The sequence below is a fragment of the Petromyzon marinus genome, chromosome 63, assembly GCF_048934315.1.
Source record: "Petromyzon marinus isolate PM22_M1 ecotype Great Lakes invasive population chromosome 63, UKy_Petmar_22M1.pri1.0, whole genome shotgun sequence".
NCBI classification, from domain to species: Eukaryota; Metazoa; Chordata; class Hyperoartia; order Petromyzontiformes; family Petromyzontidae; genus Petromyzon; species Petromyzon marinus.
This window is the reverse complement of record NC_133729.1, coordinates 5,418,226-5,445,993: the sequence shown is the minus strand read 5'-3', so window position 1 is coordinate 5,445,993 and position 27,768 is coordinate 5,418,226. Positions and strand designations below refer to the sequence as shown.

Below are 27,768 nucleotides of genomic sequence, written 5' to 3'. Positions count from 1 at the left end.
ACGGCCGTCACCATCGGGCCGCTCGCCGAGATGCTGGTGCCTGTGGCGACACCCTCGACCGACCCCGCGCACCGACCATCGGGGGAGGTAATGCTAACTCCTCACCCGGAGTTGGAAAAACGATACGGGGTTGTGGGGTCAGCCACGTTGGTAAACGCCGATGGGGGCCGATTGTTTATGCGTGTGTTTAACCCCCACGGCACCCCAGCAATACTACGACGGCGCACCACAGTAGCCACCGTGCACCCCCTACACGCGCGCCACTCCAGCGACTCGGTATTCGCACTCTGGGCGGAGGACCCCGGTCGCCCCGAGGACCACCAGGACCTGGCCTGGCGAGTCGGCCCGACTCCCCACGCCGAGGTCGTCCCCCTTCTTGACGCGGTACACGTACCTTGGGCAGATTTCCCCAAGGGAGAGGCCGATCAGCTACGCGGGTTACTGCGGGAGTACGCCGACGTGTTCAGCGAACACGATTCAGACGTGGGTCGCACAGATCTCGTTAAGCACCAAATCGACACCGGGGCCGCCCGACCCATAAAGCTCCCCGCGTACCGCGTGGGCGCACCCGAACGCGCCCAGATCAAAGAGGCGGTCAGGGACATGCTCCGCGATAACATAATTCAGCCCTCGGCGAGCCCCTGGTCTGCCCCGGTGGTACTAGTAACGAAAAAGGACAGGTCAACCCGTTTTTGCGTCGATTACCGCAAACTAAACGCAGTCACCCTCGGCGACGCCTTTCCCATACCGCGTATCGACGACACCTTTGACAGCCTCGCCGGAGCGCGGTATTTTTCCACCCTCGATCTCGCGTCCGGGTACTGGCAGGTGGAGATGACGGAGGAGGATCGGCCAAAAACCGCATTCACCACCCCGATGGGACTATTCGAGTTTCGAGTACTCCCGTTCGGGCTCACCAACGCGCCCGCGACGTTCCAGCGGCTGATGGAGTTGGTGATGCGGGGCTTGCAGTGGGAGCAATGCCTGATTTACCTGGATGATGTGATCGTGTTCAGTAGATCTCTGTATGAGCACTGGTCCAGGTTACGGGAGGTGTTCCAGCGACTGCGAGCGGCTCATCTCAAGCTCAAGCCGCGTAAGTGTTACATCGCACAGCGCGAGGTGGGGTACATCGGACATCGCGTCAGCGAGGCGGGGGTGCGCACCGATCCGGACAAGGTACGCGCCATAGTGGATTGGCCACAGCCAAGAAACCTGACGGCGATAAGATCATTTTTTGGGCTCGCCACCTATTATCGTCGATTTGTAAAGGGATTCAGCGAGATTGCACGCCCCCTCACCCAACTCACTTCCCCCAAGAACCCCTATCAGTGGACGGAGGCCTGCCAGACGGCCTTCACCACCCTCAAAGACCACCTCACACACACCCCCACACTGGCTTTCCCCGATTTTACCACCGACTTTATTTTGGACACCGACGCCTGCAGCAGCGGGCTGGGTGCGGTGTTGTCGCAGGTGCAGGAAGGAATGGAACGGGTGATTGCGTACGCCAGCCGGACCCTGAGCGGGGCCGAGCTGAACTACTGTGTGACCCGTCAGGAATTGTACACGGTGATCTTCGCGTGTAAACAGTTTCGGCTGTATTTGTACGGCAGGAAATGTCGGGTGCGCACGGACCATTATGCTCTGCAGTTCCTCCTCACCTTCAAGGAACCGCGGGGGCAGATGGCCCGATGGCTGGCGCAGCTGCAGGAGTACAACCTGCAAATCGAGTACCGGGCGGGGCGGACGCATGCAAACGCGGACGCATTATCACGGCGACCCGCGGTGTGTGCTGAGACGAGGGCGGAGGAGGCCTGCCCGTGCTTCACGGGGGGACGTTGCCGACAGGCAACGGACCCCCGGGAACCCGCTGAACCAAACCCCCCCCCTGCGAGAGAGAGTGCGGTATGCGCCACAGAGACCCCCACAGGTGGAGGCGCGGACCCAGTCGACCGCCCGGCGAGCGCAGGGCCCACGACTCGGGACCCAGCGGACCACCCCGCCCCGATCGGACGGATCCAGGAGGACGTCGGCTGCGCCTTTCCGGGCCTGAACGACGAGCAGCTGAGGCAGACCCAGCAGCGGGATCCGGAGCTGGCGGCGGTGGAAGCGGCCCTGCGGGAGGGGAAAAGCACCCTACCAGGGCCCTGGAGCGGTTTGTATGCCCGGTTGTGTGTGCAGAACGGGGTGGTACGGGAGTTAACCGAGGCCGGCCAGCCGGGGTGCATCTGTGTTCCCGCCCAGGTGCGACCCAAGCTGCTACAGCTGGTACACGACCACCCGCTCGGGGGCCATGACGGGGAACGGCGCACTCGGGAGACTCTGCGTCGCCAGTATCTCTGGCCCAAATTGACGCAAGATGTGGCCGCCTGGGTACAGGGCTGCCGCGCTTGTCAGCAGTGCGGACCGAAACCGGCACGATACCAGGTACCCCTAAGGCCGTTCCGCGTCAGTCGGACGAACCAGCTGGTCGGCATTGATCTCCAGAGGCCGTTCCCACGATCCCACCGGGGCAACCCTATATCCTCGTAGCGGTGGAATACTTCACCCGCTACCCCGTGGCGGTGGCCATCCCCGATAAAACGGCCCTGGTAGTGGCCCGGGCGTTCGTGGAGCACTATGTACTTAAGCACGGGATCCCGGAGCGAGTCCTTACCGACCAGGGTAGCGAGTTCGAGGCCGAGTTGTTTCAGGCGCTGTGCTGGGAGTTCGGAATCCAGAAAGACCGAACCACGGCGTACCACCCCCAGGCGAACGGTATGGTTGAGCGTATGAATCAGACTCTGGCCGGAAAGCTCAAGCGTATGGCGGCCGCAAACCAACGGGATTGGGACGAACACCTCCCCTACGCCCTGTTCGCCTACGCCACCACGGTGCACACATCGACGGGACAAACCCCGTTCCTAATGATGTTTGGTCGTGAGTCTCGTCTACCCGCAGACTTGCTGTTCGGCATTCCTCCACCCCAAACGGAGGAAGGGAGTCGCCCCGTGGAGCATCTGATGGAGACCCTACGAGGGGTCCAGGACCGGGCCTACCCGCAAGGGGAGGCCGCGCATCGGCGAGAGGAGCAGAGCACCCGATCCCGCGTGGAGCCCCCCCTTTTCTTGACAGGCACCAAGGTGTGGCTACACATCCCTCGTGTCGGGGCCGGACAGGAGGGGAAGCTGACCACCTACTGGCGGGGACCCTGGACCGTGGTACGGCAGATCTCTCCCTGGACGGTATTAATCCAGGGTGGAGAGAGGGGCCGAGAAACGGTGGTTAACGTCCGCCGCTTAAAACCATGGAGGGCAGCCCCGGCGGGGGAGAACCTCGCCGCCCGAGTACCGCGAAATCCCGGTGCCCCTGCGCCACCCGTGCTCGGGGGCCTCGCGCACTACATGGGCCCCGCCGGGCCCCCAGCCCCGAGGCGTCCCGGCCCCGCCAGAGGACGGCGGGGACGCCGCCCCTTAAACCCCGCTGCCGCGTAGTTTGTCCCCCAGCCCCCAGGTGCCGAGGGACAGAAGGAGCCACTGGAGTGGAGAAGGAGACCGCCGCAGGAAACCCTGAGGACGGAGCCACCTCCCCCGAGGCCAGCCACGAGGTCCGGGCGGATCCCCCGGACCCCGCGGTGCTACCTCGTGGGCGCGGCCCAGGCGAGGTGCTCCAGTCAACCCGGGACGGGGACTGGCACCTCGGGGGGCTATGTGATGCCGCCACCACGGAGCCGATCGGCGGGCGGCCCACCTGCGATCTCGCGCCCCGAGCGACGAGGCCGACATTGCTCCACCCCACCACCTCCCCACCCCCCCCACCGGAACACACAAGCACGCACTCCCCCCACCATTAGAGCGCGTGGGGAGACACCCTGGCCGACAGGTTTTCACCCAGAAGCTCTCGTAAAGGGATAATCTTCACGGTTTCCTGCGGCCAGGGAATTGGACGGTCTCCTCCGACGCTAACACACACCGTGGCGCCGTGACTTGAGTAGAAATGACATGTTCACGGCGGGGCTGCCCCGCCACCGCGGTTAGTACGCACCTCACGCACACGGGTCGGCAGGGCAGGTAGGGAGGAGGGCAGAGCCACGAGCGGCGGGAAAGCAGGGTCGCCCTCTGGCTGGATGGCCGCTGAGCAGGTAAATTTAGATGCGGACGTCGCTGAAAGCAACGGCCTGGGGGATGCTGGGATACAGATGGGCCTACCGATTGGCGGGTGATCCCAGCGAGCTGATTGGCCCGCGAGTCGGCACCAGGTAGCCCTTTTGATGTAGAAAGAATAAAGCGAGTGAGGGCGAAGGAAAAAGGGTCTCTGGCTACTCGAGTCAACCCCAGGCCCGCCAACTCCCGAGTCCAGCCGCGCGAACGTCCGTGGGACGTATCGACGCGCCGCGAGGACCAGCCGGCAGTGACGACGAACTGTGAGTAAGGGAGGGAGAGAAAGAGGGAGTTGGGACTTAGCTTAAAAAGAAAACCGGAGAGGGTAAAGGGGAGAAGGACAGGTAGAGTATAGTGCCGACTATCGAGAGATAGATTGGTCCTGCCCCGCCGATCCCGACTGACTCGGTTAAATAAGGGCTCGCCGACCCGGTGGAATAAATCGTCGGCGATTACATAACGGACTGGTGTGGTTTTTGCGAGGGTGTGGAAAGAGAGTGTAAGCGTGGGTGCGCTCGCTGTTCGCGGTGGTCGCCGCGTGTGTGGAGCGGCGCCGCGTGGGGTGTGGGCGCTACAAACCGTCGGCGGCGGACTCCCCCGTTGTGACCGGATACCCAGCTAGCATGCATGCCCATCGCATAGCCCTTTAAAACCGTTTAACCCACTCCCCACAATCGCCGGAGTGGGTACGAACGACGTCGCTTACCCTCTGACCTCTAACCCCCGGTTACCCGCGTGTGATTGGTGCGTGGGACTGCGCGGGCGGGGAGCGTCGCGTTCGGGTGCCGGTGAAGCGCTAGCGGGCCCCAGGGCGGTCGAGGGCGATGCCTCACCGGCAGGAAACCCGGACTCGGAGGGGGACAGCACAGGGGGGGGAACAGGAGCGCGGTGACCTTTCCCCGCCCGGTGAGGAGTGCAGCGGCGGCAGGTCCCACACTAGTGGGGAGTCTGGGAGCGTCGGTCCTTCGCGGACAGGGTCGCAGGCGGGAGAGATCCCGGGGGCCGGCGACCCTAACAGTTGGAGACGAAGCTTGGAACAAAGACGAAGTAGTTAGTGGTGGAGAGAGCGTAGCGATAGCGAAGCTGAACAAAGAAGAAGTAGTTAGCGGTAGAGAGAGTGTAGCGATAGCGGAGCTGAACAAAGACGAAGTAGTTAGCGGTGGAGAGAGTGTAGTGATACCGAAGCTGAACAAAGACGAAGTAGTTAGCGGTGGAGAGAGCGTAGTGATACCGAAGCTGAACAAAGATGAAGTAGTTAGCGGTGGAGAGAATGGAGCGATAGCGGAGCTGAAGACGAGAATAGCCCGCGGTGGAGACAGCGTAGCGATAGTGGAGCTGAGACGAGAATAGCCAGCAGTGGAGAGAGCGTAGCGATAGCGGAGCTGAAGACGAGAACAGCCAGCAGTGGAGTGAGCATAGTGACGGTGATAGCGCTGAACAGGGATGAAGTAGTAGCAGTGGAGTGAGCATGGTGACTGTGATAGCGGTGGAGAGAACATAGCGACGGTGATAGCGGAGAGTGGAGACGAAGAAGTTAGCGGCGGAGTAAGCGAAGTAATCGTGGGAAGTAAGTGAAGTTATCGTGGGGTGTGGAGAGACAAAGGTGGCGAGCGAGTCGAGTGAAGCACGGCGGGCGAGCCGTGGCGACCAGGATACTGTGGAATGTGGAGGACATGCTGAGAGTTGTAAATAAAGCGGTGTTCGGAGAAAGACAGAAGTTGTCCGAGTTAAATCGAACATTACATATGTATATATTACGTTTGACTTAAGAAAAGTGAGTTAAACAGAAGAAAACATCGTAGTAAATGTATTGCTCTTGTTACAAAATTATATTTAATATAAACGATCATGCAATTTAGGCATAATATGCAGTTTCTGATTTGAAGTTGAAACAACACGTTTCCGTTTCTCTGCCATTACATAGCTTAGAAAATTTAAACTCAAGCTGGTTTCTGCCGGGGCTGTCGTAGCTGTAACAGCCGCTGTTCCTTGGAGTGACGTTGGACAGGAGCCTGACGTAGTGTTCTCGCCTAGATAAGACTTGCTAAGTTACCCTCGTCAAACTGCTGGCCTGGCTGGCTCAACGTGCGGTGCCGGTGCCCGGTCACTACAAATGGCGGGCCTGTCTCTAGTGGAATACTGTGCACCCGTATGGACTCGATTAGCTCACCCTAAATTGGTGGACATTAAGATAAATGTCACCGTGAGAACCATCTCAGGAGCAATGAGGACAACCCCACGACCATGGCTGCCTGTGCTGTGCAACATTCACCCCGACAAAAATTCGCGGCCAAGATGCTAGACAAACTACACATGGCACTAGCATTATCCCTTCACGTCGACATTTTCAAGCGACCAACCGTGTGCATGAAGTCCCGACACCCAGTGTCGGCAATACCACAGTCCGAAGTGTGAAGTATGTGGGATACCCGCACTGTCTGGAGTGACGAATGGAGAGCCGTGAAAGTGCCGAACAAAAACCTCAAGTGGTCCATCCGTCCAGATGCCTGGTTTCGACCTCTTACGGCACCAATGGGTGGAGTTAAACCGCTTGCGGTGTGACCAGGGTGTTTGTGCCGCTTCCGAAATTCGATGGGGCCAACGTGACAGGTCACCGTGTGAATGCGGGGAGCAGGACACCATGGCGCACATTATTTTCGGCTGTGAAGTGCGTCAGTGCAGAGTGGTTGCCCCACACGTGCTAGAGGAGGCGGAGGCTGCAGAGTGGCTTTGTGGCAATGTGGGCTGACGTCCACTCAATATAATGAGAGCAAGAGGCACCAGAAAAAGTTAGGTACAGATGTAAGTAAAGTTTATTTTCATCTCAGTGTCAAACACACACGTGAATCGAATAAAGACTGTAAACATGCGGGAGCAAGATGCGCCAGACAACTGTTAGGTTCAAGTGCAAGGGTAGTGACATCGGGGATGTCACTGTAAGGCACGTGGCGTGCGATGTCCCTACATCGTGGACATCACCGGGTCGGTTGCTGTGTGAGGCCGGCTCTCGCACAGCACGGCGTGCGATGCACTGTCATTACGTACACCCCTTATGGGGTGTAGTACCAGGCATAGCGGGGCTTGGTGAGCGATGGGATAGCGCAGACACCACGCATAGCGTGTAGTGTGGGCTCCCACAAGGGGGAGTGGGAGAGTGTCAGCCCAGGGGCAGGGTTGCCCCGGGCCATGGCACTCTGGTTGACCCCGTGGATACATGATCCGAAGTGTCCACAGAGAGGGCCCCAGGTGGGGGGACTAGGCGGTGATCACGTGTCAAGGGAGAGCTCTCGAGAGGGATCGGGAGGGAGCTAGAAAGCTCGAGAAGGCGGGCGGGGCCAAGGGCAGAGCGGCCCCGACCCGGGAGGATATAAGGTGGGTCCCTGAGAGGGAAAAGGGTCGCTGCATTCTTCAAGCTGGAGCTCCACGTCTACAAGCTGGAAGCTCTACCTCCTACGAGGCATAAACACGCGGTCGGGAACCTGAGTGGGGGTCTGACCCTTCATCGCTGTAACTCCTACGTATAGAGTAGTTCGCTGGGTGGTCAGCAGCCTAGGCTGTATCTGATGAAGGGGCAGTTACCCCTTTGTGTTAACGGGTTGATGTTTAAATAAAAGTGTTGCCTCTAAAGAACAACGTCTGCGAATCAGTTGGGCTCACCACAAAAGTAAGCCCTGTATTTTAGTTTAATAGGAAGATAAAGAGGGAGATTGAAGGAAGGAAACCAAGCTACACATAAGTGGCAAGGATATTCCAGTAAAGTGAAAAAACTATTTACCAAACAAAATTTTAGCAAATGCAATGTTAAGTAAGAATAAAGAGGGCAGTTCTAGGGCTATGGGTGGGAGTCGGAGGAAGGGAGTGTTACTTTCCGAAACTGGTGGATTTGCTTGAGAGGACATTTAAGATGAAGACTGCCCAGTGATGGTCTCTCTAGATATTAAGGGAGGACAGATTTAAGTTAATGTACAGAGTTATATGGTAGGCGGTGTATGATGTCACAATAATGAAATTTGGGCAGGATTGTTGCTACAACTAAAAATTAAGGCGATGACGAGGTGTAATACAGCGTCTGTTTCGGTTTAAGAAAACATTATTTTGTTATTATCTTGTTGGCCATGCGGTCCATGTGTGTCCTAAAAGACAGTCTTAAGTGACGAATAATGCCGAGATATAAAGTTGTTAACCTCCTCTATAACTTGTCAGTCCAGAAGAACAATATGCATAGGTGGCGAGACAAGTTTGGGGCAGCCGGAGAATTACGTAATTTTTTGGCATTAACTCCTGCTGTAGATGCTGCTTTAACTCCTCCATGGAATTGTCTGGGGCCATCAAGGGCTTTAGAGTATTTAGCCAATTCCAGTAATATGTGCTGGAAACATGGGAGGAAACTTTCGTACTTTGAGAAAACCCAAAAAACGAGAGGACATTGATGAGGACTCCAAAAATATAGATTCAACCCAAAAAGCAGTTCTACTAAATGAAAAACTGTTGATATGAGCTGAGTCCATTGCTAGACCCAACGCAGAAGAAACCGCACAGCATATATCGATGTAATGCCCGATCCACAAATACGATGGATACGTCACAGCGTTACACTCCGCTATTCTTGACGCCGTTAACTGGCTTGATTACCTGAATGTGAAATTGTAGTTGTTGCTCTGCATGTACATCAGCCACACGAAAGAAGAAGATTGCTGTTTTGCTATATCCCAGCTACTCCGCAATCTGTGGCCTGATGCACTGACGTCAATCATCCAAACACAAACCAAGTTCAGCCCTGCCGAGCTTGCAAGATGCGTCAAGATTGGACACATAAATACGTTTAATTATATGTTTGGTGGAGTATAATCATTCACGCATACAATTTCAACACATTCATTAAAAGTAATAAAAGTGATTCCACAGCGCATATTATTATAATCTAATCAAATAACCTAATTACTATGACCTTGCAGGCTGTTCTCATCCACCTCAATACAAGCTATTGTACGCTCCTTCATTGACGAGAAATGCGTGCATACTAGACTCATGTAATTGCATTGCAATCGAAACACAATAAGTGGCTCAAAAGTTAATTGAACAGCGTGCCACTGCGACCAATCAGAGGGAACGCTTAGCGATTATAAATGGCCGAACAAGACACCCATTGAGGTTATCTCGCGTGAGCATTAAGATGGCGGTTTTTCTTCGTTGGGTCGTGGTGCTCTGTGCTGTGGGTGTTTTGTCTGCGGATTCTGGGTTCGTGGGTGAGGATTTCGCACTGTGCTCACTGCAGAGTCTCTCACTTGGGAAAAAAATCGTTGAAGGTTCCACAGAACTCCGTGGGGTAACTTGTTTGCATTGCCGGATTGAATTGTTTTTGTTTTTACTGGTCATTACGCTTTTTGTTTAGTCACAAGCATCATTGAGAATCGCGTCGCATTTTTGCGTATTGACTGGCAATCTTCACACTAGGATGGATTTCGTGTGTGAACGCATTTGAGTAAAATTAAACGTCACCCATCGTAAATTTAACCATTTGTGAGTTTTCCGACGTAACCTCCTGCTATCGGCAGTTTTTTGGTGGACCTTTTTAGCGTTAGAATGTTTAACCAATACCGATTTGTATGTTGAGCAGAACAATTTCGAGCTTGGTGTGCTGTAAGGTAGGGGTAAGCAACTCTCATTCCCTCTGTATTCCTTTGAACTTCCATCTGACTTTAGAATGAACTTAGTTTTTTATTTAAATTAAATAACTTTCAGTTACATTTCTTGGTTAGCAAAATGGGAGAAGTTTGGTCGTGACCTAGTGTGTCAAGCAAGCGTAATGACTAAACCGAAGATGCGCTGTTGCACGAGTGTACGAGCTGTTTCTAATCTTATTTTGACGTGACATTAACTTCCGTTTGTGTCGTTCTTCTCTTAAAGGACATCGAGCTGCTAATCGTGGCATGAGGGCGATCGATGATGAGGAATTGCCCCCATCTACGGTCCCAGCAGGTATATTCAATGCTTTGCACGTAAACATGACTGCCACTAGAGTCATCACACTTCTGATGCCTTGGACCATATCTGCACCGTAGGGTTTGTTGCGTCGTTTATTGCGTTCAGTTGTGCAACTGCTGAAGTTTTCCAAAGGTGGTGTTGAAATGATGTGCTTGGAGGGTGCAGGCAACAAGCAGGTGTGTGTATTGGTAATATTCATTGCAGTCTAATTAACCACTTCAGGGCGCGGTCATAAAAATATTGGCTGCGCTAATGTAGTTAAAGCTGTAGGTGGTTGAACCCATGCAATGTTTATCGGGTGCAGTATTTCGTGTACGAGACCTGCTCTGCTTAATGTAATGCACCAGCTCAAGAACGGACTAGTCCTTGAAACCACAGCACCAACCAGTTGAAAAAATAACCAACATTCAATGCACTGGCATTGGCTCGAATTATTTCGGCCTGCGCTAATGGTTATGGGTCTCATTTCAGAAATGTTTAAATGCCGCGCTTTGTTCTTCCTAATGAGTATTTTGCGATCTATTAGACCCACTTTGTATGTCCATATGTGCTGCGAACTTTTGTGAAGCTGATGTCCTGAGTTTCCTAATGGACTGATGTACAGGTGTCACCTATGAGGTGCAGTGCGTCAATGAGAGGATGTCTGCCAAGATCGCGAAAAGCGTCCTGCTGGGCTACGGCGCTTCTGATCTCGTCATGAACTCTGCAACTCCTGCATGCAAATTGTCGGAAACTGGACCGTACATCACGTTCAACATCTCGCTCGGAGAATGCGGCACCTTCTTTGAGGTCTCTAATATCAAACTTTTTCCTAAGTGCTTTTTCTTAACTGCCTGCTTTTTAAAAACAAATCTAATGTGCCTTGTATCTTCCCCCCTACAGGAAACGAGCACAGACCTCGTCTTCTCTCAAACGATTTCTCTGCCCAGTACCACGTTTGGCATCATCACCTACGACTTCGTGTACATCATGGTCAATGCAATGTATGTAACCAAAAGCCATGCTTGACACGTACGGTCTCGCAGTCTTCTAAACTGCGTTCTTGCCATTCCACGTAATGGCGTGACCAAGCCTGCCGTGACGACCCTTCCGTTCATTTCCTGGATATTGTCCTGATTGGCATGCCTCCAAATTAAAGATCTAATCCAAAAGCTAAATTTGTCATTCGTTTCACAACTTGCTGCCGAACTGAAAAACATTATTATTGGTACTTATTCACGTAATCCATTTGGTCACGTGAACAAGTACTTGATGTGCCATAATTTGAACTGAAATCTACTATTGTAATGATAGGATTTAATGTCTTCAGACCTAAACACTGATGCTCTTCCCTTTATCCCCTTTTTATAATAGCTGCAAGATTCCGAGGACGAAGCTCTTGTCTTCTTCGGCACTCCAGCCCAACAGCACAAAGGTTGTGCTCAACCAGACCGTCTATGCTGAACTGGAACTGAAGATGGATTTCTACAAAAGCTTTACGTTCCTGGCGCCATTCCTGCCCACCGACTACCCCCTAGTGGTGCAGCTGCGTCAAACCCTCTATCTCCAGATGTCCCTCAAGACTGGCCTCGGCCTTACCCTGTTCACCATCGACCTCTATGCAACTCCCACCAGTGACCCCCTTGATCCGCGGAAATACTATCTCGTGAAAGAGGGGTGCGTAGCTTTTCTGTTTTCTAGTGCTTGACTATGGCTTGAATGTACTCGAGCCTACCACCTGTTTAATCTGTGGCCCTTCTCTCTCCAGCTGTCTGCGTGACAGCACCGTGAACGTCACCATCACCGCCACTGCCGGCCGCTTCACCTTCCCAGCCTTCGCCTTCACTGCTCAAGATACTAAATACGTGAGCTCGACGTCCCACCATGCTAAAAGCGATCGTGAACTTCGAGTGGTAGGATCTAGCCTTGGCTACGCTTTGCATTGCATCAAGAATGTCCTGGAGAAAATGTACAACTTGCAAACATTTGTCTAATTTAGGACTTCGGTTCGGGAATGAGTTCCTCATTTTATCAACACTTGTTTCAACTTCGACTGGCCCAACAGTCCCTATGGTGAAACAGTGCTTGCTAATTAGATTGTACACACAAACCTGGCAGAACTCTTGGGTGTCTCCTGGGGCGTTCCCATCACCTTATTGCAAGGGCTTTTTATAGAAACCTCCCTATTTTCATTATGCTCTGCAGGTGTACGTCCACGCTGCAATGATAGCTTGCAAGGCTTCTTTGACTGCCTCTCGCTGCCAGCAAGGATGTCTGGCCAGGAGAAGGAGGAGCAGCTTGGAAACGGTGGATACCCCGGTCTACATCTTCACCAGAGGACCCTTTGTCTACAGCGAGGATGCCGCCCTATCCCGCTGTGCGTTGCCCTATCATTAGCGCCGTGCTGGTTTACAAAGCAACATGATAATGATTTGCACTTGCTTAAGGCCAGGTCTCTATTTCAATACTCTAGGCCCTCTAACCAAAGTGTAAATCCAGCTAGCTAGAATTAATTCCTCTTGCATATTTCTTCAATAATTTCCCAATTTTAAATGCATCCTGGTGTGTTGTAATTGTAAAATGTATTTCTGACATCGCCTTACCTGCTGCCCCATCTATTGCCCCCTTTACAGCGGAGATCCTGAACTACCCTGGTGTGGTGGCCATTGCAGCAGTTGCTTCCATCATCCTCGTGGGCTTGGGCTGTGCTGCGAAGAGGATGCTGGCTAAGAAGTGATGCAGATGCTTAACATGTACTCGTGTCATTGAATAAAGCAAAGATTCAAATTAATATTTTGGCATGAATGGTGCTTGTTGCACAACGGCTCCACCTGGTCGCCTTGCATGCTTGTCTCCTGGTTAAAAACTGAAATAAACACTGCCTTGAAAGATCCAGTTTGGGTTGAAGATCTTAATGCAAGCAGCGAGTGTCAAGTAACGGAGCGTGTTCAGTTCATGTTTAAAATGAAGCTGCTGCCCCCTTCCCAAGACGAGCGTCTCCCTGGAAAATAAAAGGCAATGCAATTTACAGCATTTTGCCACTAATGGATCGAGCATATCTTGGTACAAGACTCGATATAACGCAACATTAGGGCTGGAAAGGTTAATTGGGCTAGACTGTTCTTCTGACAATCCTTTTAAAGAACACTGGACAGAAGCGAGTATAGGTAGGGGGCATTATAGCAAACGCTGTCCGACATCCGAGCTTCCTCCTAAACCCCACTTATTCTCATAGCTGAACCTTTTGCTCCCCACTCCCATTGTGTTCCCGGTCCCCACCTTTACATGGTCGCCCATCAATCTATTAATTTAATTTCCATCGTGTATTCTATGCCTTTGCCACCACCACATTTTACATTCCCATCCTCCCTTCTCGTTTCTTGCTTACCCATCTGATACCATATAGTAACCTCGTAAAGGTGATGTATCAGTGTAGGATAAGATGTCAAGTGCGCAACTACGATAGTCTTTTTAGAACCAAACTCTCCATTGTCTGCGCTAATGACGGTTGATAACCAAAAAAGTATGGATTTTTTTGGATCTATTCCCTAAATAACTTGTACAGGTGTAATGACGATTTCCACGTGTCTCTTGATGGCACTACATTGAAGATCCGTTCACTTGACCTGCTTGCAAGTGCCCAAATTCTCCAGGGCATCTCCCTTGTAGACCAACTGAGGCCACACCCCTTCACGATCCTTCTTGCTGACTGGATGCTTGCTCCACCTGTAGACTACCGTCCTCGATAATTCCTGTATCCACCAGTCCGTTCACTCTCAACTGAAACCCCTGGCATGACCTTCTGTGGCCACTATTGCATTCGGCGCATGTAGACGCTATTTTCATTAAATAAGTATAAATTACGTTCCACTTAAGAAAAGTGAGTTAAACAACAAATTCGTAATGAAGGTATTGATCTTACGAAATTCTATTGAATAAAAACTAAGCAATTTATGTATAATATCCAGTTTCTGATTTGAAGTTAAAACAACACATTTCTGTTTATTTGCCTTTGCATAGCTGAGACAATTTAAACTCAAGCTGGTTTCTGCCGGGGCTGTCGTACCTGTAACAGCCGGTGTTCCTTGGAGTGACGTTGTACAGGAGCCTGACGTAGTGTTCTCACCTAGATAAGACTTGCTAAGTTACCCTCGTCAAACTGCTTACCTGGCTAGCTGGCTCAACGTGCGGTGCCGGTGCCCGGTCACTACAAATGGCGGGTCCTGTCTCTAGTGGAATACTGTGCACCCGTATGGACTCGATTAGCTCACCCCAAATTGGTGGACATTAAGATAAATGTCACGGTGAGAACTATCTCAGGAGCAATGGGGACTGTAAGAGCCATAAGACAAAGTGAGTGTAGCATTTCTGTATATAGATTTGAAGTACATTTGTTGACGGACTGGTTATAAATTGATTTGGAATTTCCCAACTGTGTAGAAACCCCCCTGTGGTTAGACGCTCGGTTGGTTGAACCCATGACATCACTTCCGGTTTATACAGTATAAATGGGGAGCTACGAGAAGAGCTAATGGGGAGCGAGTGGATAGTCTTTTGACCGTGCGACAGGTGCGACAGGGTGACACAGTACGTGCGACAGGGTGACACAGTATGTGCGACGAAGGGATGCAGTTTGTGAACAGGTGAAGATATAACTTTAGAAAACGCTCGTTTTTGTGCAACGAAGAACTAAAGACACAGTTTGATTTAAGACAACTCAAACACGTGTCAGACTTATTGCTCCCACAGTTTAAGGGCGTAGCTTATTTTCTGGTACAAGAAAGCTGCGCCTACAAGGACAACCCCACGACCATGGCTGCCTGTGCTGTGCAACATCCCCCCCGCCAAATATTCGCGGCCAAGATGCTAGACAAACTACACGTGGCACAAGCGTTACCCTTTCATGTCGACATTTTCAAGCGACCAACCGTGTGCATGAAGTCCCGACACCCAGTATCGGCAATACCACAGTCCGAAGAGTGGAGTGTGTGCGATACCCGCACTGTCTGGAGTGACGAATAGAGAGCCGTGAAAGTGCCGAACAAAAACCTCAAATGGTCCATCCGTCCAGATGCCTGGTTTCGACCTCTTAAGGCACCAATGGGTGGAGTTAAACCGCTTGCGGTGTGACCAGGGAGTTTGTGCCGCTTCCAAAATTCGATGGGGCCTACGTGACAGGTCACCGTGTGAATGCAGGGAGCAGGACACCATTGCGCACATTATTTTCGGCTGTGAAGTGCGTCAGTGCAGAGTGGTTGCCCCACACGTGCTAGAGGAGGAGGAGGCTGCAAAGTGGCTGTGTGGCAATGGGGGCTCACGTCTACTCAATATAATGAGAGCAAAAAGCACCAGAAAGTTAGGTACATATGTAAGTCAAGTTTATTTTCATCTCAGTGCCAAACACATGTGAATTGAAAAAGTCTGTAAACATGTGGGAGCAAGATGCGCCAGACAACTGTTAGGTTCAGGTGCAAGTGTAGTGGCATCAGGGATGTCACTGTATGGTGCCGGCCCAAGAGGGCCGTGGCATGCAAAGTCCCTACATCGCTGACATCACCTGGTGGGTTGGTGTGTGATGCCGGCTCTAGCACAGCACGGCGTGCGATGCACTTTCATCGCGTACACCCCACATGTGGGTGTAGTACCAGGCATAGCGGGGCTTGGTGAGCGCTGGGATAGTGCAGACACCACGCATAGCGTGTAGTGTGGGCTCCCACCAGAGGGAATGGGGGATAGTCAGCCCAGGGGCAGGGTTGCCTCAGGCCATGGCATTCTGGTTGACCCCGTAAATCTGTGATCCGGAGTGTCCACAGAGAGGACCCCAGGTGGGGGGGCTAGAGGGTGATCACGTGTCCGGGGAGAGCTCTCGAGAGGGAACGGGAGGGAGCTAGAATGTGCGAGAAGTCGGGCGGGGCCAAGGGCAGATTGGCCCCGACCCGTGAGGATATAAGGTGGGTCCCTGCGAGGGACCAGGGTCGCTGCATTCTTCAAGCTGGAGCTCCACGTCTACAAGCTGGAAGCTCTACGTCCTACGAGGCATCAACACGCGGTCGGGGACCTGAGTGAGGGTCTGACCCTTCATCGCTGTAACTCCTACGTATAGAGTAGTTAGCTGGGTGGTCACCAGCCTAGGCTGCATCTGATGAAGGGGCAGTTACCCCTTTGTGTTAAGGGGTTGATGTTACAAGAAAAGTGTTTCCTCTAAAGAACAACGTCTGCGACTCAGTTGGACTCACCACACAAGTAAGCCATGTGTTTTAGTTTAATAGGAAAATAAAGAGGGAGATTGAAGGAAGGAAACCAAGCTACAGATAAGTGGCAAGGATATTCCAGTAAAGTGAAAAAACGATTTACCAAACAAAATTTTAGCAAATGCAATGTTAAGTAGGAATAAAGAGGGCAGTTCTAAGGCTATGGGTGGGAGTCGGAGGAACGAAGTGTTACTTTCCGAAACTGGTGGATTTGTTTGAAAGGACGTTTAAGATGAAGACTGCCCAGTGATGGTCTCTCTGGATATTAAGGGAGGATAGATTTGAATTAATGTACAGAGTTCTATGGTAGGCGGTAGATGATGTCACAAAAATGAAATGTGGGCAGGATTGTGGCTACAACTAGAAATTAAGGCGATGTCGAGGTGTAATACAGCGTCTGTTTCGGTATAAGTAAACATTTTGTTATTATCTTGTTGGCCATGCGGTCCATGTGTGTCCTAAAAGACAGTCTTAAGTGACGAATAATGCCGAGATATATAAAGCTGTTAACCTTCTCAATAACTTGTCAGTGCAGAAGAACAATATGCATAGGTGGCGAGACAAGTTTGGGGCAGCCGGAGAATTACGTAATTTTTTGGCATTAACTCCTGCTGTAGATGCTGCTTCAACTCCTCCATGGAATTGTCTGGGGCCATCAAGGGCTGCAGAGTATTTAGCCAATTCCAGTAATATGTGCTGGAAACATGGGAGGAAACTTTCATACTCTGAGAAAACCCAAAAAACGAGAGGACATTGATGAGGGCTCCAAAAAAATAGATTCAACCCAAAGGCATTCCTAATAAATGAAAAACTGTTGATATGAGCTGAGTCCATTGCTAGACCCAACGCAGAAGAAACCGCACAGCATATATCGACGTAATGCCCGATCTACAAATACGATGGATACGTCACAGCGTTACACTCCGATATTCCTGACGCCGTTAACTGGCTTGATCACCTGAATGTGAAATTGTAGTTGTTGCTCTGCATGTACATCAGCCACACGAAAGAAGAAGATTGCTGTTCTGCTATATCCCAGCTGCTCTGCAATCTGTGGCCTGATCCACTGACGGTCAATCATCCAAACACAAACCAAGTTCAGCCCTGCCGAGCTTGCAAGATGCGGCAAGATTGGACACATGTAAATACGTTTAATTATCTGTTTGATGGAGTATAATCATTCACGCATACAATTTCAACACATTCATTAAAAGTAATAAAAGTGATTCCACAGCTCATTATTGTAATCTAATCAAATAACCTAATCACTATGACCTTGCAGGCTGTTCTCATCCACCTCAATACAAGCTATTGTACGCTCCTTCATTGACGAGAAATGCATACTAGACTCATGTAATTGCATTGCAATCGAAACACAATAAGTGGCTCGAAAGTTAATTGAACAGCGTGCCACTGCGACCAATCAGAGGGAACGCTTAGCGATTATAAATGGCCGAACAAGACACCCATTGAGGTTATCTCGCGTGAGCATTAAGATGGCGGTTTTTCTTCGTTGGGTCGTGGTGCTCTGTGCTGTGGGTGTTTTGTCTGCGGATTCTGGGTTCGTGGGTGAGGATTTCGCACTGTGCTCACTGCATAGTCTCTCACTTGGAAAAAAAAATCGTTGAAGGTTCCACAGAACTCCATGGGGAAACTTGTATGCAGTGCCGGATTGAATTGTTTTTGTTTTTAACTGGTAATTATGATTTTAGTCACAAAAGCATCATTGAGAATCGCGTCGCCTTTTTGCGTATTGACTGGCAATCTTCACACTAGGATGGATTTCGTGTGTGAACCCATTTTGAGTAAAATTAAACGTCACCCATCGTAAATTTAACCATTTGTGAGTTTTCCGACGTAACCTCCTGCTATCGGCAGTTTTTTGGTGGACCTTTTTAGCGTTAGAATGTTTAACCAATACCGATTTGTATGTTGAGCAGAACAATTTCGAGCTTGCTGTGCTGTAAGGTAGGGGGTAAGCGACTCTCATTCCCTCTGTATTCCTTTGAACTTCCATCTGACTTTAGAATGAACTTAGTCTTTTATTTAAATTAAATAACTTTCAGTTACATTTCTTGGTTAGCAAAATGGGAGAAGATTGGTCTTGACCTAGTGTGTTAAGCAAGCGTCATGACTAAACCGAAGATGTGCTGTTGATGAGTGTACGAGCTGTTTTTAATCTTATTTTGATGGGACATTAACTTCCCTTTGTGTCGTTCTTCTCTTAAAGGACATCGAGCTGCTAATCGTGGCATGAGGGCGATCGATGATGAGGAATTGCCCCCATCTACGATCCCAGCTGGTATATTCAATGCTTTGCACGTAAACATGACTGCCACTAGAGTCATCACACTTCTGATGCCTTTGACCATATCTGCACCGTAGGGTTTGTTGCGTCGTTTATTGCGTTCAATTGTGCAACTGCTGAAGTTTTCCAAAGGTGGTGTTGAAATGATGTGCTTGGAGGGTGCAGGCGACAAGCAGGTGTGTGTATATTGGTAATATTCATTGCAGTCTAATTAACCACTTCAGGGCGCGGTCATAAAAGTATTGGCTGCTCTAATGTAGTTAAAGCTGAAGGTGGTTGAACCCATGCAATGTTTATCGGGTGCAGTATTTCGTGTACGAGACCTGCTCTGCTTAATGTAATGCACCAGCTCAAGAACGGACTAGTCCTTGAAACCACAGCACCAACCAGTTGGAAAAAATAACCAACATTCAATGCACTGGCATTGGCTCTAATTATTTCGGCCTGCGCTAATGGTTATGGGTCTCATTTCAGAAATGTTTAAATGCCTTGCTTTGTTCTTCCTAATGAGTATTTTGCGATCTCTTAGACCCACTTTGTATATCCATATGTGCTGCGAACTTTTGTTAATGTCCTGGGTATCCTAATGGACTGATGTACAGGTGTCACCTATGAGGTGCAGTGCGTCAATGAGAGGATGTCTGCCAAGATCGCGAAAAGCGTCCTGCTGGGCTACGGCGCTTCTGATCTCGTCATGAACGCTGCAACGCCTGCATGCAAATTGTCGGAAACTGGACCGTACATCACGTTCAACATCTCGCTCGGAGAATGCGGCACCTTCTTTGAGGTCTCTAATATCAAACTTTTTCCCAAGTGCTTTATCTGAAGAGCCTGCTTTTTTAAAACCCATCTAATGTGCCATGTATCTTCCCCCCTACAGGAAACGAGCACAGACCTCGTCTTCTCTCAAACGATTTCTCTGCCCAGTACCACGTTTGGCATCATCACCTACGACTTCGTGTACATCATGGTCAATGCAATGTATGTAACCAAAAGCCATGCTTGACACGTACGGTCTCGCAATCTTCTAAACTGCGTTCTTGCCATTCCACGTAATGGCGTGACCAAGCCTGTCGTAATGACCCTTGTGTTAATTTCCTCGATAGTGCCCTGATTGGCATGCCTTCAACTGCAAGGTCTTATCCAAAAGATGCATTGGTCATTCGTTTCACAACTTGCTGCTGAACTGAAAAACATGATTGGTACTTGTTCACGTAATCCATTTGGTCACGTGAACAAGTACTTGATGCGCCATAGTTTGAACTGAACTCTACTATTGTAATGATAGGGTTTCATTTGTTCAGACCTAGACACTGATGCTCTTCCATTTATTATTCCCTTCATTTTTATAATAGCTGCAAGATTCCGAGGACGAAGCTCTTGTCGTCTTCGGCACTCCAGCCCAACAGCACAAAGGTTGTGCTCAACCAGACCGTCTATGCTGAACTGGAACTGAAGATGGATTTCTACAAAAGCGTTACGTTCCTGGCGCCATACCTGCCCACCGACTACCCCCTAGTGGTGCAACTGCGTCAAACCCTTTACCTCCAGATGTCCCTCAAGACCGGCCTTGGCCTCACCCTGTTCACCGTCGACCTCTATGCGACTCCCACCAGTGACCCCCTTGATCCGCGGAAATACTATCTCGTGAAAGAGGGGTGCGTAGCTTTTCTGTTCTCTATTGCTTGACTCTGGCTTAAATGTACTCGAGCCTACCACCTGGTTTAATCTGTGGCCCTTCTCTCTCCAGCTGTCTACGTGACAGCACCGTGAACGTCACCATCACCGCCACTGCCCGCCGCTTCACCTTCCCAGCTTTCGCCTTCACTGCTCAAGATACTAAATATGTGAGCTCAATGTCCCACCATGCTACAAGCGATCATGATCTTTGCGTGGCAGGGTCTCGCCTTGGCTAAACTTTGCCTTGCAACTTGCTCACATTTGCGGCAAATTTTGGGCTTGTTTTCTGGAATGGGTTTTACCTTTTTAATCTACAATTGTATTAATTTCCACTGGCCAAACGGGTCCTCATGGTGAAACATTGCTTTCTGATGATTGGATTGAATTGCCCATGGTTAAACCTGGCAGGAATCTGTCTGTGGCATTCCCATCCCCTTCAATTGCAAATGCCTTTTTTTAAAAACCTCCCTATTTTCATTATGCTCTGCAGGTGTACGTCCACGCTGCAATGATAGCTTGCAAGGCTTCTTTGACTGCCTCTCGCTGCCAGCAAGGATGTCTGGCCAGGAGAAGGAGGAGCAGCTTGGAAACCGTGGATACCCCGGTCTACATCTTCACCAGAGGACCCTTTGTCTACAGCGAGGATGCCGCCCTATCCCGCTGTGCGTTGTCCTATCATTAGCGTCGTGCTGGTTTACAAAGCAACATGATAATGATTTGCACTTGCTTTAGGCCACGTCTCTTTCAATACTCTAGGCCCTCTAACCAAAGTAAATCCAGCAAGCTAGACTTAATTCCGCTTGCATATTTCTTCAATGATTTCCCAATTTTAAATGCATCCTGATGTTCTAATTGTAAAATGTATTTCTGACATCGCCTTACCTGCTGCCCCATCTATTGCCTCCCTTACAGCGGAGATCCTGAACTACCCTGGTGTGGTGGCCATTGCAGCAGTTGCTTCCATCATCCTCTTGGGCCTGGGCTTTGCTTCGAAGAGGATGCTGGCTAAGAAGTGATGCAGATGTTTAACATGTATTCGTGCCATTGAATAAAGCAAGGATTCAAATGAATATATTGCCATGAATGGTGCTTGTTGCACAACGGCTCCACCTGGTCGCCTTGCATGCTTGTCTCCTGGTTAAAAACTGAAATAAACACTGCCTTGAAAGATCCAGTTTGGGTTGAAGATCTTAATGCAAGCAGCTCCGTTACTTGCCGCTCGCACGTTCAGTTCGTGTTTAAAATGAAGCTGCTGCCCCCTTCCCACGACGATGGTCTCCCTGGAAAATAAAAGGCAATGTAATTTACAGCATTTTGCTACTAATGGATCGAGCATATCTTGGTACAAGACTCGATATAACGCAACATTAGGACTGGAAAGGTTAATTGGCCTAGACTGTTCTTCTGACAATCATTTTAAAGAACACTGGACAGAAGCGAGTATAGGTAGGGGCGTTATAACAAACGCTGTCTGACATCCGAGCTTCCTCAAACCCCACTTATTCTCATAGCTGAACCTTTTGCTCCCCACTCCTGTGTTCCCGGTCCCCACCTCCACATGGTCACCCAGCAATCTATTTATTTAATTTCCATCGTTTATTCTACGCCTTTGCCACCACCACATTTTACATTCCCATCCACCCTTCTCGTTTCTTGCTTACCCATCTTATACCATATAGTAACATCGTAAAGGTGATGTATCAGGGCAGGATAAGATGTCAAAAGTGCGCAAATACGATAGTCTTTATCTTCACCAGAGGACCCTTTGTTTACAGCGAGGATGCCGCCCTATCCCGCTGTGCGTTGTCCTATCATTAGCGTCGTGCTGGTTTCCAAAGCAACATGATAATTTACTTTTGATTTAGGCCAGGTCTCTATTTCAATACTCTAGGCCCTCTAGCGGTGGAGTCAATCCGGCAAGCTACAATTGAGTACTTGCATATTTCTTAAATGATTTCCTAGTTTTAAATGCATCCTGGTGTTCTAATTGTTGAAGTGTATTTCTATGACCTCCAATTAACCCACTTGCCCCGTCTATTCTCCCTTTCACAGCGGAGATCCTAAACTACCCTGGTGTCGTGGCCGTTGCAGTGGTTGCTTCCATCATCCGCTTGGGCTTGGGTTTTGCTTCGAAGAGGATGCTGGCTAAGAAGTGATGCAGATGTTTAACATGTATTCGTGCCATTGAATAAAGCAAGGATTCAAATGAATATATTGCCATGAATGGTGCTTGTTGCACAACGGCTCCACCTGGTCGCCTTGCATGCTTGTCTCCTGGTTAAAAACTGAAATAAACACTGCCTTGAAAGATCCAGTTTGGGTTGAAGATCTTAATGCAAGCAGCTCCGTTACTTGCCGCTCGCACGTTCAGTTCGTGTTTAAAATGAAGCTGCTGCCCCCTTCCCACGACGATGGTCTCCCTGGAAAATAAAAGGCAATGTAATTTACAGCATTTTGCTACTAATGGATCGAGCATATCTTGGTACAAGACTCGATATAACGCAACATTAGGACTGGAAAGGTTAATTGGACTAGACTGTTCTTCTGACAATCATTTTAAAGAACACTGGACAGAAGCGAGTATAGGTAGGGGGCGTTATAACAAACGCTGTCTGACATCCGAGCTTCCTCAAACCCCACTTATTCTCATAGCTGAACCTTTTGCTCCCCACTCCTGTGTTCCCGGTCCCCACCTCCACATGGTCACCCAGCAATCTATTTATTTAATTTCCATTGTTTATTCTACGCCTTTGCCACCACCACATTTTACATTCCCATCCACCCTTCTCGTTTCTTGCTTACCCATCTTATACCATATAGTAACATCGTAAAGGTGATGTATCAGGGCAGGATAAGATGTCAAAAGTGCGCAAATACGATAGTCTTTATCTTCACCAGAGGACCCTTTGTCTACAGCGAGGATGCCGCCCTATCCCGCTGTGCGTTGTCCTATCATTAGCGTCGTGCTGGTTTCCAAAGCAACATGATGATAATTTACTTTTGATTTAGGCCAGGTCTCTATTTCAATACTCTAGGCCCTCTAGCGGTGGAGTCAATCCGGCAAGCTACAATTGAGTACTTGCATATTTCTTAAATGATTTCCTAGTTTTAAATGCATCCTGGTGTTCTAATTGTTGAAGTGTATTTCTATGACCTCCAATTAACCCACTTGCCCCGTCTATTCTCCCTTTCACAGCGGAGATCCTAAACTACCCTGGTGTCGTGGCCGTTGCAGTGGTTGCTTCCATCATCCGCTTGGGCTTGGGTTTTGCTTCGAAGAGAATGCTGGCTAAGAAGTGATGCAGATGATTACCATGTACCCACGTCATTGAATAAAGCAAGGATTCAAACGTGTTTTGGCTTGAATGGTGCTTATTGCATAACGTCTACACCTCGTTGCCTTGCATGCTTTAACCCCTTGGGTAAAAAGCTCATAAGCATTGCCTTGAAAGGTCTGCATAAATTGAAGCTCTTAATGTTAGCAGTGCGACTGCTTGATATGGTTTGTGGGCCCATCAGACCAGAGTCTTGATGGGGTATTATGATAGCAGGATCTTTAACAAGGGAGCTTATGGAATGACAACCCTTAATTGGGTGTTCTGTTGTACAGGCATGGTTCCTACAGGTGTATGCACATATGTTGACGCTGTTCACACTGATGGATGCTCTTCCATAATTCTTCCAGATTTATTTTGTCTTCTGTGCACTAACGGCCCGTGTGGGAACTTTAGTTTACCAGGTATGGCCCACGGTACGTTCAGTCTTTTGCAAATCCCTGGGGTCCCTAACACCTTGCCTACAGCACCACTACCATGGTAAGCTTATTTGTTACACGTAGACAACTTTCATTGTCCTGTTTAAAAGGGGTGGAGATGTTTTCCCACCGTATTGTAGCAGTGAGGTGAAGCTATAGCGTGAGTCGGAATGAGGCCATGCTTTGTGGCTGTTTGCGCTGTTCATTAAACATTCCTGTGTCGAGCTGGTAGGAACGTTGGTTTGCTCGGTCAACGGCGGCGTGGTGTGTTTCACAAATATGCCCGACTGTGGGCGGGCACATGCCGGCGTGAGTAGGTTAAACGTTGACTTTAATAAGAGCACCACGGGGTGACCAGCCCCTCCCCACTCAGCCCCACCCCTCACATTTTTGGATGCACGACTAGGCCTTGGTAAGGTGGAAGGTAAAAAGCAACGAGCCTTCCTTTACCCTACCTTTTACCTTAGCACAATATAATCACTCTACCCTACCTTTTACCCTTACCCCATACAAATTACCCGATTACAGAGTAATTACTGGGGTACTACACATGGAAAAGGTTTATAACGGTAAATGCTAGGTAGAGCGCTTAACATAGAATACTCTCAATGATTCCAATTTTACACGCTTGTATCTTCAAATCTTGTAACTCAATTTTAACCCACTTCCCAATGTGGCATCGATTGCAAACTTGGTATACTTATGTCATACTGATGACTATATTCTATCATAAAAAAATATATATTTTCTAACGTTCTTTTTATGGTATGTTTTGGCTTGGCTCTAATTGTCCACGGTCAACTGACGTTGGCTGTAAATGTTCACGGCCTCTTACGTTATGGCAAGCTTTGGGGCCACTTCCTGGAGTCGTGGAGTTCTGCCATTACTCGTACATTTCATTAAAGCGTGTTTTTAAAATGTTACTTAAACATTACTTGTTAAATGGAAGCCACGGACTGCGCCACAGAGCTTTTAGCAGTAAACAAGGTACCGTATAAAACTGGGTAATACTTTGTGCTACCTTTACCCTACCCTTTACCTTACCCCTTGGCATGTTGACACCTTTACCTTTACCCTTTTACCCAGAAAAAAGGGTAAATCACCTTACCTTGCTGAGGCCTATGCACGACGGATGGACAATCCCCTGTGGGCTGGTGTAACCAGGAGGTTCCTACCAGCATAAATTGGTACTTAAAAGACCATCCTGAGTGCGACCATCTTTCAGTACACTAGTAAGAATGAGCATAAAGCCTGAAGAAAATTAAACAACAAACACCGCACTGTGCCTGTGTTCTGCTGCGACCAGCACGCCGACCCGTTTCGTCCACTAATCCGCGCCTGTGTAGTGGAGTAGGAAGGTGCGTAGTGGAAACAGCGTGATTACGTGATAAAACATAGTATAGGTTATGTTTGGTCAGCCTGTAGTGAAGGCAAATACAGTACAGGTTATGTTAGGGCAATTAAGCTGGGAGAACCCAGGGACGGCTGGGATTGGTTTGTGCTGTTGCCAGGGCTGGAGGGGCGTCTTGAAGTCTGGCGAGGAACAGGTGTACGGTGACACAGAGTGCCGTTGGGACGCCGCTTAATTAATTAGGGAGTAATGAGAGCGGGGATAAATTGGGGGGTCGGCAATTGGAGAGGGGTGGTTGAAGTTGGAGAGCTTGGAGTGAACAGCGGGGGGGGAATTGAAGTTGAAAGAGTTGGGAGACGGAGTTGGAGACGGAGCTTGGAAACAGCGTAGTGATAGCGGAGCTGAAGAAGAGAAGCAGCTAGCAGTGAAGAGAGCATAGCAATAGCGGAGCTGAAGAAGAGAAGCAGCTAGCAGTGAAGAGAGTGTAGCGATAGCGAAGCTGAACAGCGATGAAGTAGTTAGCAGTGGAGAGAGCGTAGTGACGGTGATAGCGGTGAACAGAGACGCAGTAGTTAGCAGTGGAGAGAGCGTATTGACGGTGAAAGCGGTGAACAGAGACGAAGCAGTTAGCGGTGGAGAGAGCATAGTGACGGTGATAACGGAGAGCAGAGACGAAGTAGTTAGCAGTGGAGAGAGTATAGCGACGGTGACAGCGGAGAGCGGAGACGAAGAAGTTAGCGGCGGAGTAAGCGAAGTAATCGTGGGGAGTGGAGAGACAAAGGTGGCGAGCGAGTCGTGGCGACATGGATACTGTAAAATATTGAGGACATGCTGAGAGTTGTAAATAAAGCGGTGTTCGAAAAAAGACAAAAGTTGTCGAACACTACACCTTGTTGTATATGAGCCTTTTCCAAAATTGATATTAACAATAATATTTGCGTTATATATCATTTTTTTAACAAACGAAAAAAAATAATCAATAAAACCCGTAAGCCAGGCACACAAAAAAAACAGATGTCGATCATAAACAGGCCATTTAAAAAATAAAGAAATAATAAAACTCTCGAGGCGAGGATGTTAGCAGCTATCTGCGAAGATCTCCAGATGAACAAGAGTTTGATGTGCCCTAAGGGAGGTCACGCAGAGGGAAGCCCTCCGCAAGCCAGAAACGAGGACGCCCACGGGATAAACCATATATTTTTTATCATTAAAACAACGGTTAAAATTTTAAATGCAATAACAAGAATAAGCCAAAGTTAGCGGTCCTCGCGCTCACTCCAACTAAGACCAGGCCACCAGATATATCAGTGAATTATAATCCAATAATTAATTCGCTATCAAATGATTTTCACCTTTAATACTTTTACTGTTAAAACAAAGCTTGGAGACAAAATACCGAGTCACATCAAAGGTTTTTGAGAAGGAATGAGACAACGGGCAAACTTGCAAAAGAGTGTAAACAATATCCCAAGCAACCCCGACCACCTTTGTCTCTCTCGCAGCGCGGAGAAGCAGGAATCACATCTTATCACAAGGGGCCATCTGGAGCTAGCCAGACGGATTAATGAGAAAACACACACAACAGCCAGCAAACACGTGTTTAAGTTAAAGAAGTGGCTACACATCAGTCACACATAAAATTAAGAATAACGTGTTCACCTTACACGACATTCCATTATAGAACCTTACAGAACCAAGGGATATGGATTCCAACAATAAAGAAACGGACCTCTTAAACTCAGGATGAAAATTATTTTTCTTTTAAATAATTCCATCATAACAATGCGAACCTCGGTAAACCGAGAGGGGTTGTCGGGAGGACGTAGTTACAATCACGAGTCTTGGCGAACATGGGACCAAATTGTATTTGAGAAATATAAAGTCGAAAGTATAAAGAGATAGGTACTCCCGACCACCTTTGTCTCTCCCGCAGAGCGCGAGAGAGGAATTTCACGCCAGGGCAAACAGATCGTTATCGCAGGAGCCATCTGTACACACACACGAACTCACACACACACAGACCACGCCCCCCCCCCTTCACTGCACAGAGAGCCGAATGTCTTTGAATATAACGGTCAGCGCATTTTCAAAAAGTCAACAACAGTCAGTCAAGACAGATCAGCGAGTCAAGACGTCCACAGGACGAGCAGTCGCATGGAGCGGCTGGCTCCAAGCCTCGCTGAGTAGCGAGGATCGCTGAGTCGCGATGTATCAACAAAAGTGAGTCATACAGCAGTGGAGGAAACCTGCTGTCAGAGAGCCGCCAACAACCTCAACAAAGAGAGCGCGTGCGACTCGGCTCACTCAGCAGAAGAAAA

The 27,768-nt window shown here is 49.3% G+C and overlaps 2 protein-coding genes across 2 annotated transcripts; both read left to right on the top strand.

The window, feature by feature from the left end:
* Positions 1-9,276: 9,276 nt before the first annotated feature.
* Positions 9,277-13,001, top strand: LOC116956107 (CUB and zona pellucida-like domain-containing protein 1). Its single transcript, XM_076053886.1, has 8 exons — positions 9,277-9,388; positions 10,050-10,121; positions 10,732-10,916; positions 11,010-11,110; positions 11,481-11,783; positions 11,875-11,971; positions 12,312-12,483; positions 12,740-13,001. Exons 1-8 carry the CDS (start codon positions 9,316-9,318, stop codon positions 12,841-12,843), a joined length of 1,107 nt encoding a protein of 368 aa, XP_075910001.1. The 5' UTR covers positions 9,277-9,315; the 3' UTR covers positions 12,844-13,001.
* Positions 13,002-17,812: 4,811 nt separating this feature from the next.
* On the top strand, positions 17,813-22,659 carry LOC116956109 (CUB and zona pellucida-like domain-containing protein 1). Its single transcript, XM_076053885.1, has 9 exons — positions 17,813-17,926; positions 18,588-18,659; positions 19,268-19,452; positions 19,546-19,646; positions 20,021-20,323; positions 20,416-20,512; positions 20,836-21,007; positions 21,258-22,143; positions 22,398-22,659. The coding sequence occupies exons 1-8, from the start codon at positions 17,854-17,856 to the stop codon at positions 21,359-21,361; spliced, it is 1,107 nt and encodes a 368-aa protein (XP_075910000.1). The 5' UTR covers positions 17,813-17,853; the 3' UTR covers positions 21,362-22,143; positions 22,398-22,659.
* The last annotated feature ends 5,109 nt before the right edge of the window (positions 22,660-27,768 follow it).